Source organism: Mchenga conophoros, linkage group LG15, assembly GCF_057382185.1.
Source record: "Mchenga conophoros isolate Kocher_MC1m ecotype Shallow Benthic linkage group LG15, M_conophoros_male_GT1.1, whole genome shotgun sequence".
In the NCBI taxonomy this organism is placed as follows: domain Eukaryota; kingdom Metazoa; phylum Chordata; class Actinopteri; order Cichliformes; family Cichlidae; genus Mchenga; species Mchenga conophoros.
Genome location: NC_140540.1, coordinates 21926534 through 21944984, shown reverse-complemented (window position 1 = coordinate 21944984; position 18451 = coordinate 21926534). Strand labels below are relative to the sequence as shown.

The 18451-nt window shown below is 38.9% G+C and overlaps 1 protein-coding gene across 1 annotated transcript; it reads right to left on the bottom strand.

Annotated features, from left to right (window-relative positions):
* Positions 1 to 312: 312 nt before the first annotated feature.
* Positions 313 to 18073, bottom strand: trim54 (tripartite motif containing 54). The gene is made up of 8 exons (XM_085246548.1): positions 17366 to 18073; positions 15987 to 16165; positions 12992 to 13166; positions 10167 to 10262; positions 9155 to 9388; positions 3894 to 3916; positions 1671 to 1795; positions 313 to 1482 (listed from the first exon to the last, which is right to left on the bottom strand). Exons 1-8 carry the CDS (start codon positions 17555 to 17557, stop codon positions 1415 to 1417), a joined length of 1092 nt encoding a protein of 363 aa, XP_085102674.1. The 5' UTR covers positions 17558 to 18073; the 3' UTR covers positions 313 to 1414.
* Between the last annotated feature and the right edge of the window lie 378 nt (positions 18074 to 18451).

Genomic DNA, 18451 nt, shown 5'->3' with positions numbered 1-18451 from the left:
TCAAAAAGCATCATGACCTGGGAATATTACCAGAACAACCCGAGTGTTGGTGTTGAGATGAGCTTTGAGATGATGTCATTTGTTTAATATGTGAACTTTGCCACCAAACATATTCACTGACAATGAAGCAACATGAGGAAAAAATGCAGTTACATTACTAATGTCCTTCTACAAGCAGGACCACCACTCGGCAGTGATCTTAACACGTCTGGAAAATTGAAGCATTTTCTAAAATAGTTTACATTTTATTGTTGAATACGATTTAAAAACTACATGTATGGGTTCAGCAGTCAAATCCAGTCAAATCAAAGATAAGAAACATGAAAACAGTTTAATGACTTTGCCACAAAATACAGATTTAAAACACTCCCTCTGATTTTAATTCAGGATTCTCTGCATAATGTCGGTCTCTTGAAATATCCATACTTCACCAATGCGCAAGTAATTTGCAAAAATCCGACAGCAAAACAAATGTGTTTCAGCACCTGAGACTAAAGCAGGGATGGGAACAATATTGAGATCCTCATCCCAATTTCAAAGCAAATTAGTCTGTGAGTGAAAAGCATGCTGGGTTAATCCTGCTTGTCCCACGACGCTGCTGCAAAAAGGAGATTCTTAATCTCAAGAGTTTCACTTCCTGATTAAAAAAGTTAAACCAAAAAGCATCAAAAATGAGCTTCCTCTGTTTTCACAGCCACCAGTAAACACGAGCATTAGTACAACTATGGTTTAAAATTCTCGTCATGGCATGTGTGAATATGGGTTTTCTTCTTTGATTCTTTTTTATTTTATGCATATTTCTGTAAATATGGTGCAAAATGTCCAATTTTTGGCATTTTGCATCATAGGCTCACCTCTGGTAACATTTTCATGCCGTTTGTTGACTTTTTTGAGTAACTCCTGGTAACAAACAGACAAACCAATCACGTAGCCTCCTCAGCAGAAGTACAAACACCCCCTTTCTTTATCATACAATTATTACAATATATAAACATTGTTATAGCTTCTCTAGGGAACTTTTTTTTGTTTGTTTGTTTCAAACACATTCCCTATTTATTGTGGAAAGGTGTATAATGAACATTTGTCACATTTCCCAAATTTAGTATTAAATAAACTATTAAAATTGGTCCTTGGAGCTAAAACTCATAAATACATTCTGTCCTCTAATTGTGAAAATGTGATTATATTTCTGCAAACTTTGTTCTTCTACGACTGATGGGCAAGAACTAGAAGTGGAATAACTACTGTGAGGAATCTGACACTTTCGATACCAAAGTCGCACACACTCTCCAGCCTTGGCCAAACAAAACTCCAGTTTATCGATTGCAGAGGCTGTTCGGTCAGTATCTCTGACAACGTTTAAAAATCTCCACTGAAGTCAGTCAAAACTGATCAGCTTCTTTGCTCTTCGGTCTTAAAATCTGGAGCCAAAGTCCAAATCTTCCTCAACTTCTTCAAAATCTTCTTCATCAGCCGCCACACCTGAAACACACACAAACATGTTGAAGTCTCCTCATATACCAGTAAGAGTGACGTCAGACTCAACTTATTTGTGCTGAAACTTCAGTGTGGTTTTTAATGTGCTCAGGTCAATGATTTTAGTCCGTGTGAGGATTTTGTTTTGTTTTCCAACTATTTAAAATGTGTATATAACCACGTTAACTACATACCGCAGCAGAAGCTGATGTTTCTCAGTGTGTCGGCGAGGTCATCGATATCGATGATGAAATGGCTCATGCTCTCATAACCGAGCTCTGGAAGCTCCAACTTCGAGGCTCTCGCCATCGCCGCCATTCTGTAAACAAATGCAGAGACTTCATGTTAAAAGCTGTACTGCTTTTAACTTCATTAAAGCTGTACTGTACCGAACATTTCAGCTGCAAAAGTTTGTTCCCCTTTAAAAAGAAATACAAAAACCTGAACTCTCATGTAAAGAGATGCATTGCATAAGACTAAACTGCTACGTCTGCAATAAAAGTGAAGCATTGTACTTTGTGTTAATTTATTTTCAAAAGCCAAACCCAATAAAACATTTAAAATGTCACCTTACTGTAAGCCTGAGTTTTAACATGGAAAATTGCAGAAAGCAAGAAAGTGAATTTATGAGTTTATTGCAGATAAAAAGTAGCTGCACATTTTTAAGAAATTGATCATAATGGTCATAAATTAAATGAATTATTCTTACTTGAAGTGTAAATTCCACACGAGTAAAACGACAACAAAACAGTAAAGAACATAAAAGGCTTCTGCATTTAGCACAAAATAAAATTTCATTTTGAAGCATTTTAAACTCAAATCAAACTCGAGCAATACATACTTCTTCATGAAAATCAGAATCAGAACACTTAACAATCCCTCAGACTTGCTGCTTGTAATAACAGAGTCTATCAGCGCTGGCAAACTATAGATATTCTCACCTTTTATATCCAGGTCAATATTAAAAATAAGACATGCTCAGTCGTGTTAAACTCATTTTTCTTTAGTTGCTTCTAATCTGCAGCCAGTGTTGGATCAATAAAACCAGCGCTAAGTATTTAATCAGGCAGACTTCCATCTCAGAGACTGATGGAGATTTCAAGTAAAAGGCCAAATGTGACTCGATCTATCAGCAAAGCAAACGCACGCTGACCTCCAGGTATCCCCGCGTGGCTGCTCGCTGACTGCAGCATTGTTTGGTGTTTTGATCTCGTGGCCCCAGCAGGGTCTTCTGCTCCACAAGTAATTAGTATGAAAGGGCCAAACATCTGACAGAGAGGGAACGACTGTTGGGGAAGGTTAAGACAGTACAAAATCTACATTGTATATATAAATCAATTAATTTTGTATCAATCACTATAAATAGATTTTTGAAGTGAGCTGTCTCTGTGTTCTGCTCATTTTTGCTCTTTTTATTGGTCGTTCTTGTTGTGCTTTGCAAAAGCAAACGCTTTTTCCAGGGGAGATGTCTTTGAGAAGCACGTGTACGCAAACATTTCAGCTACAAAAGTTTGTTTTCCTTTTTAAAAAAAAGGAGCATGTTCACCTCAAGCATGTGTGACAGACATGAAGCAGTGTGGAGAACTTTATGCCGCCTATAACATCGTTCAGCCTGGTGGTGGTTCAGTGATGTTTTGGGGAAGAATATCCATGGAGGGATGCACAGACCTCTACAGGCTAAGCAACGGCACTTGGGTATCGGGATGAAATCCTTGGACCCATTGTCAGACCCTACACTAGTGCAGTGGCAGAAGCATACAGTTGGTTCCTGGAGGATGATGGAAGTGACACTGTGCCCCATGTTGACCTAAACCCAATAGAACACATCCGGGATATGCATCAGTCCATCCAGTGGTGCCAGGATGCACCACAGACTGTCCAGGACCTCAACGATGCCCTGGTGCAGATCTAGGAGGAGATCCTCCAGGACACCATCCGTGGTCTCAATAGGTGCATGCCTTGACGCTGCTATGGAGGTATACAGGCATATGGGGGCTTACAAACTACCACCTTGAGTTTCTGCAATGGAATTTCGGCAACACTGACTTTTTTCACTTTGATTTTCAAGATGTCTTTGGATTCAGCCCTCTGTAGATTGATGAATTTTTACTCCTATCAAACAACGCGGCATCCTTTCATTCCTAACACATTACTCGGTCCATATCAGCGTGGATTGTTGAGCGATTTAATGTTGGAAGTCATATCAGTGAAATGATTGAACACCTTAAGGTTGGAAAGCTTTCCCAAACCTATGGAAATGTATTTGTGAGACACTTTTTACAGGACTCCATCTAGACTGAAGATGGCTGGGTTAAAAATTAAGGTTAGATCAACTTCTCAGAGTAAAAAGTAAAATATTTGACATGCAGGATGGAAAGGTCACATTCACAATCAGAGCTTCATCCACGAGCACTTACTTTTCCAGTATGGCTTCAGCGCTCTGGTATTGGAGAAAAGTAGAAAAGAGGAAAGAGAAAGTTAATTACATTGTGCTTCAGTCATCTCTGCCAACAACATCTGTCACAAGTATTTGTCATAGACGTCACCGTGCTAAATGAAAACATGGATTTTTTAACACTGACAGCTGCCAGAATGGCCTGATGGTGTTTACTACCTGCTTCCACTTGCTCTATCTTCTTTAACACCTGTTCTGGCATAAAACAGCGACACCTGAGGCTCAGACTTTCTCTCTCCTACAAACGCATCGGCAGACAAACACATTTTCCTCCGTGGAGACGCAGTGACGCAGACATCAGCAGTAAAGATGCCGAATTTAGTAACAACCTAAAATCGGGTCAGGGACACGTGGGTCCTCCAACTGTCGGCTCTCAGGTTTTATGAACTTATTTCAGGTTTTCATCAGTCCTCAAAGTGTGCCATAAAACCTTTTCTCTATAGAAGAGCCTGAATATCTGTAGTGATAATAATACTTGGAGCTTATGAAAACACATTTATGTCAGTCCATCTACATTTTACAACATCGTATTTAATCATGTGTGCTCTGTCCAAAGTGAAAGGCGTGAATATGATCTTTATTACTGACTTTTTTCAGGTGGTAAAAACTGATTCAGGCAGCCGACTGAGAAAGTTGTAGCTGGATTAATTCTGACACAATCTGCATAAATCTAGATTAGTGGAACTGATGTGTTGTAATGGTAAAATATTCACAAACAGGCAAAGTAGCCTGTTCTTTTAGTCCAGCTGAAAACACCATCGTTGAAATTTTAGGGCTTCTGTTTGGTTTGAAATACTCATTTGACCACTGCCCCTTGGCTGGGTTCTTGAAAAATGCCAACCTGTTGTGCTTTTACCCGTTCTGCCAGAATTATTCATCATGGATGGGATGTTTCTGTCGTCTATCTGGATCTAGATAAGGGACAGACCTCCCTCTCTCTGGCTATGTCCATCAGCTCTTCTGGGAGGGAAACCATAGTATTCCCAAGCAAGCTGAGACAATCTCTCCAGTGTGTTATGGGTCTGCCCCAGGGTCTTCCTCCAGGACTTGCTCAAAACACCTTATTTAGGAGGCATCAACGAGGCGTACTAGATTTTTAAACCACATCATCAGGTTATTTCTGATGTAACGAGTAGCATCTCCAGCCTGAGCTACTTACGCTATATTTAAGAGGTACGAACCTCCCACTGAGTTCTCACCTCTTAAAGATGAGGTCAACTGACTACATGAATACACTGAATGAACCAGGATTTCCATGATTGGATTATCTCTTCCCTGATGGCATGGCTGTATTTCAAGATGATTCCAGAATTCATTTGGCTCAGATTTTAAAAGGATGATTCGGGGTGCATGAGGCATCATTCTCACATATGGACCATTAAGAATCTTTGGCACATGTTGGAGAAGACTTTACGCATCATCAGTACAAGATGTTGGTTAAAAATTAACACCACTGTGGACGGAAAATGAAAAACGCTGTAACCATGCCTTAATATATCGAAACAATACCTTGGTGACTGCGAGCTGTCATCAAAGCTAAAGTTGATCCAAAAAATGCTAAAGTGTGACTTTTTGGTTGGCCGGGCAGGGACACAGTGCATCAGGAAGCACATCCAATGTTAACATCTGCAAAACCCAAATATGGAGCTAGCTTAAAGTGTATATTATTTATTGTGTACGTATACTGTTATAATAATGAATGATCATATTGAACATACTAAAGTTTCAAATAACGAGGTAACTGTATGTAAGCGTTGGCTTCAGACTACTCTAAAAACCCACTTTCAGACAGTTTTATTTGTACTCCTGGCTCTGTATGATGTCACTGAGAGAGGATACTCGTAATGTGGTCACACAGTTACCCCACTCACCCGCTGTTCAAACCGTCAGTTTACGAGGGACAGCCAATCTGAAGAAAGTTGGCTTGAACCGAGAGAAGTGGCTGCTCTACATATAGTTAAGGGTATGTTACCCTTACAGTACCTGTTAGACGTCTAGACATATTTCTGATTATTTCATAAGCAAAGATGTGTTTAATTCTTGAGTTACTAACATAAAATCCACTAAAAGAATAGTTTGTGGTGGACCACTAGAGGGCTCCACTCACACCCAGTGTATAGGAAGTGTGTTCCTGTGTTTTTGCTTCTTTTTTTTTGGTTATAAGAAAAACTGATTGAAAAGAATGTTCCATCACCAGTATTTTCATTTCATTTCTATTGTTGAAAACCCAAAATTGAAAAAGTTGACAAATTTCAGTTGTACCTGTTTATTCTGACCATGAAAAGAAGACTGCATTGAACACTGTGGGTAAAATGGCTCCTTCCATACAGAAGGTAATACTTATTTAACAGGTAAGACCCAGTCTGCAAAAAGTGCATCAATTGAAATATCCTCAGATCATGTTTTAGAACGAGGACGAACTGAGTGTTTGCATGCAATGCCAGTATAAATAAAAAAGTCACACTTTTTTATCTAAAGTGTGACTCATGTATAGCTCTAGGTCATTGTTGATGTTCTTCAGCTGTTGTTGTTAAATTTGGTCCACTTACACAAGGGCTCGTCACGAAGGATGACAAGTTCAAAGATGCTTCGTGAGTAATTTTGAGATTCCTCAACATGAGTTAAACTCGTCTCCTGCGGTGACTCCATGGTGTTTATTTTCATTATCACCATCACACCGTGCTGCTGCTCCGTCAGCCCGGTTCTTATTAATTTGAGCTACAGCTGAAGTAGTAATTTTTAAGAACACCTACAGATACACAGTGATTAAAACAGCAGGAAAACAAATCAGTTAATTTAATTTATTCTTGCTGAGCATCCCCGTGCTCAGGCCGAGCTAGTTATTGTGTGTTTTCTACATAATTAAGTGTGTTTTAAAAGTCCATACATTGAATATGGAATACATCAAAATGTATGAGCGTGTGATTGATTGGTGGATCAATGCAGTGTACTTGAGGGGCTGACCTGCTTCTCATTATCTCTACACGAGTGTGAATTAATCACGGGAGCGTCAGACGTGATGTTTGCCTTTAAGCTATTCAGGACCGGAGGAGACTCATGTGTCCTTGGGGGTGTTGTTGAAGCAGAGCGCCCGATGGAGAGGCGTCCCGCTGGGCTCGCTCCTCCACTTTCCCTCCTCGCCCTGCGGCTGTATACATAAAGCTCTTGATCATCAGTGAGCATGGATTATCCTGTCTAATGAGAGCTGAGCCTGGGAAAATATCGATGAGTAGAGGGAAAGCGGAGGAGCACGTGAAGAGTGCGGTGAGACTGTTAAATAAATAACAAAATAAACTGTTGATTTAAACATCCGTCTGTGGTGCTGTTGTGTCATCGGTTGCTTTAACATAATTAAAAGAGGGCCAGGTGTCATCGAGCAGCGAGTTATTTAAGGAAGCCTGGAGGCTGATGTGGAAAAATGAATTAAGCTGTCAGCTAAAAACAGGAATTAGAATTTAAATATAAAAATAAAACGTTTATATTCAGTCTTTCTTGATGGTAAATAACACGCTGACCATCTTTCAGGCATACTTTAGCACATTATGCAGTGAGTTTTTGAGTTTTTTTTCCCATTTCCGGTAATTATGTGTTCTTGTATTTACTGTAATTATGTGAACAAATCCGAGAAACGTATTTAAAGAAAAGGCATTAAAAGGGCAGCCGAGTGGTTGGAAAACAAATGACCAGTAATTACCTGTTGGCTAAATTTAAAGGCTTTAATGATGGGCTAAAAGTAATAAAGGGTTTGCTGGTGCTAATCAATAAAATAGATGTTTGAAATAGATCTCTGAAGTAGCAGATAACATGTTGACTTAGCTATAAATATTGGATGAATCGTCAATATAAATAGATTAGGATGGAAAAGCTCAAAGTAATTAACGAACACTTCAGGTAGTTAGACACAGACATCTGAAAGTGATAAACAGCAAAGAGTAATGATAGTGGGGTTGCTGGTAATGGAACAGCTAAAAAATAATGGTTTAAAAAGAAGCTTAATGTAGTACAGGTTTGACTCTAAATGGGACAAAAAAAATTGCAGTAATGATTTTAGTACATTAAAATTGGAGTGTATAAATTTATAGTAAAAATTTAGTAAATTGTAAAAATTTTCATCATGAACTAGATACCAGCATAGCGTGCAAACTGGACCAGCAGCCAACCTTCATGGAGAGGCATTCGACTCAATCCACTTTGCTATTCTCAAAAAAGTAATTAAATAAATGCAATACATATTTACAAGCATATATGTATAGCGCGCTAGTATAATCATAGAGAAATGTATCCAAAACCAAAGGCAATGGAGGCAAGTGAACTCACCACACACTAGAACAACACATTTCTAATTGTTTTGCAAATTTTCAAGGAGCATAAAGCTTTAAAACTAGTCTGACAAGCCGATAAATGACCTTTTATTTAATTTCAAAGAGACACTTTGCACACAAATCTGACCAGCACAAGCCCGTCCACTCAGTGTCCTCCTCCCTCATGTTGGTTACCACGATCGCTACAGAAGCACTCAACTTTTGCAAACCCAATATTGGTGTTTTAAGTTTTCCATTACCAAACTGTTTTAACGCACGTTATAATTGAAGTGAAGAAGTACAGCGACTTATAGAGTGGGCCTGGACCCCGGAGGTCTGTCCACTGCTGGTCCCTTTTCCAGCAGAAATCTTTGGCCCACCTAATAATATTCAATAAAAGAAAATACAATAACGAATCAATGAATCAATCTCTTGCTGGAAGACTTAGAAGTGTAAAAATTGGAGGCAGAAATTTCTGGACTCTCGTTTGTATTTTGCACCAGGAAGTGTGACGTTACAAGGCCCTTAGAATGGATTGCATAATGAGGCTTATTGTGTGAGCTGTTCATTTCATCTGAGCCAGAGGTTTGAATCATGGTTAGGTTTACAGTCCTCCTACTGAAAAGTGGAACAATAACCACGTCCTGTGGAAAGATACAGAAGCAATGGGAAAGACGAGGAGCCGTGCTGATGCCTTACTTTGATTTACAACAGAAATATTTCTTTGTAAAGATGCAGAAATTTGATTTTAGGATGTTCACCTTATGTTTCAAAGATGTACATATCTTTAAATGTGAATGTTTAGACACACACCTCACATTTGCAAAATTAGGAGGTGTACTGTGAGAAACACTGTAGAGTCATATTTGATCAAGTCTGGAAACACAAGGAATCTTTTTGTGAAACTGCAGTTTTTTCCCACCTGTATAAACAGAGGCATGTGTGGCTCCTCCATGGACTGTATGCCCGACTCCACCAGCGTGACGCCCACCTCCAGGTGATCGCTGTGCTGACGGATGAGCGACTGAACATGTTTGAGCTTTTCATCCTGTTCTTTGGTGATGAGACCCACCAGCTCCTGCTTCCGCTCCTCCAAGATGGCCACCAAACGTTCAAAGTGGCCGCTCAGGTGTTCTCTCTGCCGCTGGCCGTTTTCCTAAAGAATGATGGCGTGACAGTGTTAGTCATTTTCTAACTAACATGTCAGATATCTAATATTATTCATCAGTCCCACTTAAACTTCACCATCATTGTTTCCAGTACTAATTATTAAACATGGATGAAGCCACCACGACATCACCCAAACCAGTGTGTCTTTCCTTTAAGATGCAAAAACTAAATCACTGAAACCACAACACAGCTAGTCTGTGTGCTCTTACACCTAGCCTCAGTCACAGCAACTTTTTTGTAACTGAGAAATCAATTTCAGTTTATTGCTGAAATTAATGTTATCACACCACATTTTGCATTAGCTAAGTTTGATCCAGGATAGACTGATTTCATCTACTGATTACTGTTTGTCTCTTTAAGGAAATAATTATCCTTAACAAAATTAAATTATGTTTTTTAAGGCAGTACAGACTAACAATGAGGGTGATGTGGTGATGATCTCTCTTCAGTAACTGATTCAAGTTGTTTTATGTTAATTTCATTCATATAACTTTCATTGTCTTGTAACTTGTATTTTTTGCGTATTTCTAATAAATTAGTTTTTCCTCATAAATGTATAATTTCTTTCTTACATTTAACAGTTTTTCTTCTCACAAATTTATGAGTTTAATCCCAAAACGTTCAAGTTTTTATTCTCAGTATTTGACACTAACTCAGCCCTTTCATTGTGTTTTCTTCAGCGACCCTTATATACTCGTACAGCTAAAGCGGCTGGATTTAGACATGAAATTGCATCCTTTGCGCCTCATGTGTTCATGTCTAACCTCTATGGTGTGGCAGATTGCTTCCATCTGAGAGATGACTGCCTGGACGTTGTCATTACTGGCCACCAAGATCGCAATGCCGTCACTCAGCTCCGTCTGCAAACATTCAGAGCATCACTGACATCAGTTAATACGGAAACTTAAAGTTAACATGGAAAAAAAATTACAAAAACAAACCTAATGTGTTTGAAATCGTCAGCTTTGATAACATCATATCCGTCAACAACGAAATAAGCTGTCAGGAAAATGTCTGCTATTTCTTACCAGTGAATAAACAAATAAATGTCATCCAGCCCAAGTCCAAGAAGAGCTATTCAAGACATATTCAAATTTCAAGACACTAGAACAATTATAAATTATTTTATTTCCTTTCAGTTAGACTATTGCAATCATCTTTTAACACCTACCAACTAAAAATGAATCAACAAGTGTTAAATTCATCATAATGCAGAAAAAGTGAGCCCATTACCCAGATTTTAATGACTCAACATGCGTTTCAGGAGGGATTTTTAAGCTTTATCTAATGTTTGCTCTTGAGGCTCCTCAGATATGGAGCGATCTACCAGAGCAGATCTTTAAAATGAATTTTTAAATGTTTCCCTACATATTTTCTAAATATTTGACATTATATTTTAATACATCCTACCAAAGCTGCAATGATCTTACACAGTGGTGAGGCGTTTATTGCTACTAAACTTACAAACATTGGCAATCACCTCAAAGGTCTTCACCCAAACTCTGCTTAATGTCAAGGTCACATTTTTTCCATTCTCAGTGAATTTTAATTCTCACGATACAGCGAGTGACGAGAAAACATCATGTTCTTTCTGTACTTCACACTTTACAGTAACCTGTGAATTATGACGAGCCATGAGCCAGATGAGCTACTGCGTCACTGTTATTCTGGTATTCTTAACTGAGAGGCACTCTGTTGTATTCATGGTGACATTATAAGCTGATAAAATACTGTCGGAGCCCCAGTTATATTTTATAAAATAAAAATTTCAGCATTTTTTCCTGCCTCTATGATTATATGTTAAAGTAAAACACTTCAGTACCGCTATTTTTCTTAAATACAATGTTGTTGTTGTTTTTTTAAATGTTATTCATATTTAACAGTCTGTGTGTGATTTGTGTTTTGGAAAAATGCACTTTTGTTCAGATATGGTTGGTTTCAATCCTTTAATTCTGATCAGAGGTCCGTGATTACTTTGAGCTTTTCACTATTTTCCTTGTTTGTTTTTTATATTTAAACTACTTCTCTTTGGACTGCAAAGACGGTTTCAACTTTTGCTTTCGGACAGACACAAACTAGAAATAAATTCCACCTTCAAGAAAATCTGACAGTCGACTGCTAAGTGTCTTATCATTCTCGCAGATGCTGACTTTAACTCAAACCTCTCTCATAGTAATCGCAGGATTGCTCCGCAGGACGAGTACTTTCTCATTAGTAACCGCCGCCACCAGCAAGCACAACAACAACATGAGTCATCAACATGCATCTGTTTAGAATATCTTATGACATCATGCATATTTTTATAGCCACTTTACAGTTAGAGTGCGATTTGATGAGCTGCTCGTGTAACAAACACTCTCGCTTCTGTGCCGGCCAAATGAGATCACCAAACTTTTTTGTTTTTCAGATTGCACAAAGATGGGGAATCAACAACTTTCAGGAGCCTCATCTAAATTTCAGATGAGTGAATCAGATGCAGAGTGAGAGATGGAGAGGCCGGCACTGAAATGTCAACAAAGCCAACTGCTCGATAACATGCCGGACGCTGCTGCTGCCATCTGCATGACAAAACTGCTGCACTTTGTCTTTGTGTGACTTTGTGTGTTGAAAAACAGAAGTTGCACTTTTAATCTGTGCACAGAGCAATGCCACTGATGTTTAGATGGACAGATGATCATGTACATGTACTGAAGCCTTGATTTTAGTGGTTATATGTATCCTGTTCGTGTGCTCTGGGTATTCGATCAGTCAGCTCTTGGTCTCGTTTTAGCTGCATCATAAACACAAAGTCATGTATAATGTAAGGTCTTAAGTTTGATCAGAATAATCAAAATTGAGGTTAAAAAATGTCTTAAATTTTCACATCCTAACAGTTGCTGTGTTTCTCTTTTTAGTCATGAATTGGTTTCCACAGTGGGAGCTGGTGTGCATTTTGCCGAGGAGGAAGAGGAAAAATGTAAAAATAGAAATAAGATAAAAAATGCTGGAAGATAAAGGTCATCGTAAGAACACACCTACCTGTATTTTTCATGGTAGAAACTATTTTACCAACTCTGTGGTGATTTGACCTTTAAACAAGCTCAAGCTCTCGGAGCAGGGCTCTCTGCAAATAAGCTGAAAATAAACTTAAATGAAGGTAAAAGAAGTTGATGTGAGGGTGGAAATGTGAATTGACTGAGCTCATTTAAAGTATGAGATGGAAATAAGGGGTGAGAATCACAAATGAACCCTGGGAAAACAAAGATGGGGCATTTATATCAGCAAGCAGTGTTTTATTTTGAAAGCTGACTGGATTATCTGTGATCTTCACATGTTTAACTTCATATTTAGATGTGCTATGAGCGAGTTTAAAGTGGATCTATTCAAACTGTTTGAACAGTATTTTTCCTACTCTTTGCGCTATAATGTAATTTTTCATGATATTTATAATATACGAGCATCATCCACCTGTTGTTTAAACCTGATTGCAAGGGTCGGCTAGTTAGAATAAAGACTGGTTAAAAGGAGAGGTAGGAGAGCGAAAACAACTTGGTTTAGTCAGGCGTGAAGTGGCGCGAAGTAGAAACTGTATGCTGTAACTGTCCTTCACCTTCTGTCTCATGTAGACGGTGCCGAGCGGAGCCACGTCACAGTCTCTGTGCTGTCCGAACACTTTGCACATGGAGCAGGTCGGCGTCTGGCAGGACAAACAGTAGATGTTGATCTTCTCGTCTTCATGTTCTTCACACATGAGCTGCTGCTGCTCTGGCTTCATGCTAACAAGTCTGCAAGATACAAAAAAAATATCACGTTTAATGTAAAGATTGCTCCAGGGAAATTTGGATGTGGACATAAAAGCCTGGTAGGTTTATATAACAGGTTTCTGTCAATATCACACCCATTTGTAGTAAGTTTTAATATTTACCTTAACATATTAGCAGTGAAAAAAGTATATTTTAAGTCAATCTTTAACTTAAAGCAGCCTGTAATTAAAATGTCTTAAACTCCATTACAGTAAATCTAAATAAGGTTGTAAGAAATTAAATTTAACATCCCACCCCTGCAGATAGCCTGCAGCAGCCTACAGCTACAAAGGCAGTTGCACAGTAAATCACATAGAAAGTTCAGATGAAAACCAGTGTTTCACTTACAAAATAATCCAAAAGTAGCTCTTTTTTATAAGCTGTTAGCCATCATTTTAATACCCTTAAAATGTGACTAAAAGGAAACTTGGCTCATTTTTAATCTCATTCCCATGCATAGCATGCACAAGACTTGGCATCATTGTCTGTATTGTTGAAGCAGCTTAGTTTACTTCTGTTATCACTGACGTACTTTGACGTCAGTGGATGATGGAAGAACTGCATAAAGATTTTGCCAGAGGTGGCAGCTGTCCCTTTGCCACCTGCAAATCAGGAATGTCACTGCTCACTTACAGCTCAGCTGGTTTCCTTTATTATAGCTTTAATATATACAAGAATAGTGTATGCATTTAAAGGTCATTATCATTGCTGTCTCCTTTATTTTTGCGCGTGTGATTTGACATCATTCTCCTCCCAGATTGATCACTGCCAGACATTTCACTTAAAAAAAAGAAGCTGACTCGGACATGGATAACTCTGGTGCCACGTAGCTTCCGAGAAACAACAGCTAAATTTAATGAAACAAACTGTCCTTTGTACTCTGACGCAGGCATCTCTGACAGAAACGATGATTAAGTTATGATAATATTTTTCGCATGTGAAAAAATGATGAGAAAACCACAAGTTACAAAAGATTTGTTTACATCCGTGTGAACAATCACATCTATTTTAACCCACACGGATAAAGAGGGGACTCCTGTCCTACTGTCGCTCTTCTTTTTTATCACTGACTCACTCAGCTTCTATTCTGAGAGGCATATTTACACTGAGGACGATCTGTTGTGGTAAGTGTGGAGAGCAGATATACTAAAGAGCCTTCTGCTTGAAACGCTTTACTTTTTATACGAAGTGGATGCATGTGGAAACAACTGTCATACTGTCATTTCTACAGTGCTCGGGTATTGGTTATACTCAGGTGGAACAGTTACTGTGTCAGGTTCCACATGAGTCAAGCTGGGGAAATATTTGATAACTGATTCTGGTTGATACACTTATTAAAAACGACTCTACTTTTAGACCTTGTTCAGAATTTGTGTTTCTTCAGCCAAAATCTAAATATTAAACATCTTTCTGTTTACCTATTATTAAAAATCAAACGTGTTACCTGCAACAATCTGTAATAATCTGTAACTACAGCGAAAGCATCAGGCGTTTCTCGTTACTCTTCATATCTCCAACATCTTTCCTTGTGCACACAACACATTCTCCTGTGATCATCAACCTGTGCATCAAAATGTATTAATATAGCAATAAAGAAAATACAATAAAATATAAAACCAACACGTGTCTCAAGACACGTGTTGGCTAACATATTTTAGTCTGTACTTCAAAACTGAGTGACTTGTGCTTGATTTTGTCTTTAAATATGTCTCTGGAAATAAAGGAGACAAATAACCCAAAAATGAACGCTACAATGTTGTTGTTTATTTGATTATGATTATGTTGATTATGTAAGCACGCACGGCTTTGTCGTTACTGCTAAATATACTTTATATCAGCCACAATGAACAAGAACACAACATACAGTATATGCATACATCACTTCTGCTCTGCTGACAAACATGCAAACCCAGAAACCTGCTGTAATAAAATACGATGCTGCACTCTGCAGGCAGTCACTCATTACTACAGCTAAGTGCACACTCAATACACATGTTAGTGTTTTTAAATGATGAACGAAGAATTTCAAGATTTACAATCAGCATAATGTTTAATTTAATGATTCTTCTGATTACTTAGATTTGTATTAATCTCATTACATAATTATAATGTAATATAAAATAAATTAGTTGGATGAACTTGCCCTGATTAACTTTTGTGAGTTACCCGGATTGGATGTGGCAGTTAGTAGTGAATCAGGATTGGTTTGATGAGATAAATGTTTCTGAGGAAGGTGAGTCCCATAGTAACAACAAGAAATAAAAACAGGTTGTCTTGGGTGTCCAATGGTACAATTACTTGATTTTGGTTTAATACAACTAACAAATATTATTGGGAAAGTGCATTCAAAGACTGAACAAGCTGTTTCAGATTCTCTCCCTTCAAAACAACCCTCTCCTGATTGGCCAGCTTTTGCAAATAGAAGGTTGACTAGTAGGTGGGTGGGGCTTCTGTAATTCCAGCCACTGAGTCTGGGCCTGAGATGAGCGCATTATTAGTACCCTCTCGTTGACGTCATACAGAAGCAAGAGTAGAAAAAACTGTCTCAAACTGAGTATTTTATCTCCACCACACCATTGTATCTGGTATTTGCAAAACAAAAGAACAATTCTGCTTAGACTTTATTAAGAGGCACAGCTTCACCAGAGCAATCCTGTGGCTGTATTGAGGCATCACTACAATGCTAGTGTGCCCCTGAAGACCCTCAAATATGTACATGTGATGACTTAAAAAGTTCACTAAAAGAAACATTTGCCTGGGTTACTACCCCTTCTTTCAACCCTCCCTCGGTGGGTCATTCACCTGGAGGACTCCTGCTGTCTATAGATGTCGATAATGTTCTCCACCAGCAGGTTCCTCTGGAGGCCATAGACTCCATGGCGGTCCAGCACCACCTCATGGCGGCACGATGGACAGCGAAAGCGACCGCCACTGGCCGTCGCACTGGAGGAACCGCGGGAATGCCACAGAGGATTAGCTGACTGGATTTAAGAGGGGAAAAGAAACAAACTGCTTCAGACTGCTTTCTGGTGCATTTCTGTTTGGTTGCACATATGAACCCAGTATCAGTGTAGAGAGAGGAAGACTCTGCTTTGGCTTATATTAAACTTATATTAAACATTTATAGCCAGATGGCAATAAATGTGACCCACATCTGCAGTTTTCCACAGGCCACATTTGGCCTTGACAGTGCTGACTCACCCTGAGTCAGCACTGTCAGTCAAGGCCTCAGCTCAGCCACAGATCCACTTTCCATGAGCCAGATGTTAGGTGTGTTGTGACATCTGGCCATTTAACTGCAATGTTTGTGCCCCTAAATTACATTAAAATATGATCAAATCAAATCAAATCAAAATTTATCTATATAGCACATATTAAAACAACAGTGTTGACCATAGTGCTTCACAGTCAGTAAAAACATGAGACAATTAAAACAAACAATAATACAGGACAACAAACAATAGGTAACAACACAATAAGCTAGAACAGCCAACTAGTTAGAATCAAAGGCTAAAGTAAAAAGATAAGTTTTAAGACGTGATTTAAAAGACTGGAGAGACACAGCAGTACGAATATGAACAGGGAGGTTATTCCAGAGTCTGGGTGCCACGGTTGCAAAGGCCCGGTCACCTCTCGACTTCAGTCGAGACCTAGGTTGTGCTAGGAGCCTGTGATTGGACGATCTAAGTACTCTGATGGGATTGTATAAGTGGAGTAGTTCAGAGAGATAGCTGGGCGTTAAATTATTCAGAATTTTAAAAGTGAATAAAAAAAAGAATTTTAAAATCTATACGATATTTAACAGGGAGCCAATGTAGTTTGGCTAAAATTGGGGTTATGTGTTCATAGATTCTCGTACCTGATGTAAAGAAACAGCTAGAAGAAAGAAATATTTTTACATTAGAAAAAGCCTCTGAGTTTAGGTTGCTGTTGGTGTTGATTAATGACTAAATCTGATTTCTAAATTTCAAAAGCATATTTAATATACAGATACTATCTGCTAACATGGAAGTGGACTAGAACAAAATAAATAGTGTCTGTTTGGGTTTTCACTCCATCACATTGTAGCGTGAATATAAGCTCACTGCAGACTCTGAGGATGAGTGTAGATAAAGGGGAACGCCATCTAAAACCTTTAAAACTAACCCAGAAGGTCGTCTCCTGTTTTCTTTTAGTCTCACCTGGAAGATGTCATTGGCACACTTGCGGCAGAGGTTGTGCTGACAGGGCAGGATGACCACAGGTTTGGAGAACATCTCCAGGCAGACGGGGCAGATCAGCTGCTTTTCCAGATTCTCCATGGTTGCTCCGCTTCCAGCACCGGGCCCAGAGCTGCCTGCTGTCGGGTGCTTAAAGCTGAGAGCAAAGCTCATCACCTCCAGTGGTGAGGAAGATGTCAAAGACGTCAGGAAGTTCCGCCCTTCTACTCTCAAATGGCTGTAAAGTTAGTTGCTTTTAGTATTTTCCACTTAGCTGTTGCGCCATTTCTAACCCCAGTTGTCCAACACTTTATGCCACAGCCAGCTTGCCTGAAGCCCATGTAAAGACCCTCCCACACACCTCAGGCCCACAGCAGCCAGCCTGTCCCTCTGTTGGTATTTTTAGCTCCTCAGTTTGTTCTGGCTTGGGTTACTGTCTAAACTGCGTTCCTGAAAGTCTGGGAGTGGCAGGGGATCACAGCAGGGTTCGGTATCTGGGTTCAAATTATTCTATTTTTATGAAGTCTGATACTTCAGAGGGGATCCTGGTGACATAATGCAACCTGTGACAGCAAAGTTTCAGGTGATTAGCATGCTGGCATAAACAGCTTGAAGCATTACTCAACTTAGATGTCTGTTTGTTCCTGCAGAACACGCTGAGTATGCAACATCTCTGTTCATCCAACTTTCTGACTAATCTCACCAGGAGATTAGTCAGAAAGCCGGAGTATTTGTTGTGCTGTATTTTTCCAACAAGCCTCCTTCTTATTTGGAGCAAAGCAAAGTGTGAAAATATCATTTAATCAAAGATATTTAATATCGAAACCACTAAAAACAAACAAGCAAAGCTTTGCTAAATAATGAGCTGGGTACAAGTCAACACAATAAAGCATTTTTTCCCCCCACGGCTGATTTATGTTTCTTGACGACATTCAATTCAGTAAGAACTTTTTTTTTTTTTTTTTTTAAATGTACCAAAATGGTTCAAATTTTAAAAGAAATTCTAATAAAGTTAAAAATTTTAGTTTGGTTCTTAACTTAATGTTCATTTTCCACTCTACTAAATAT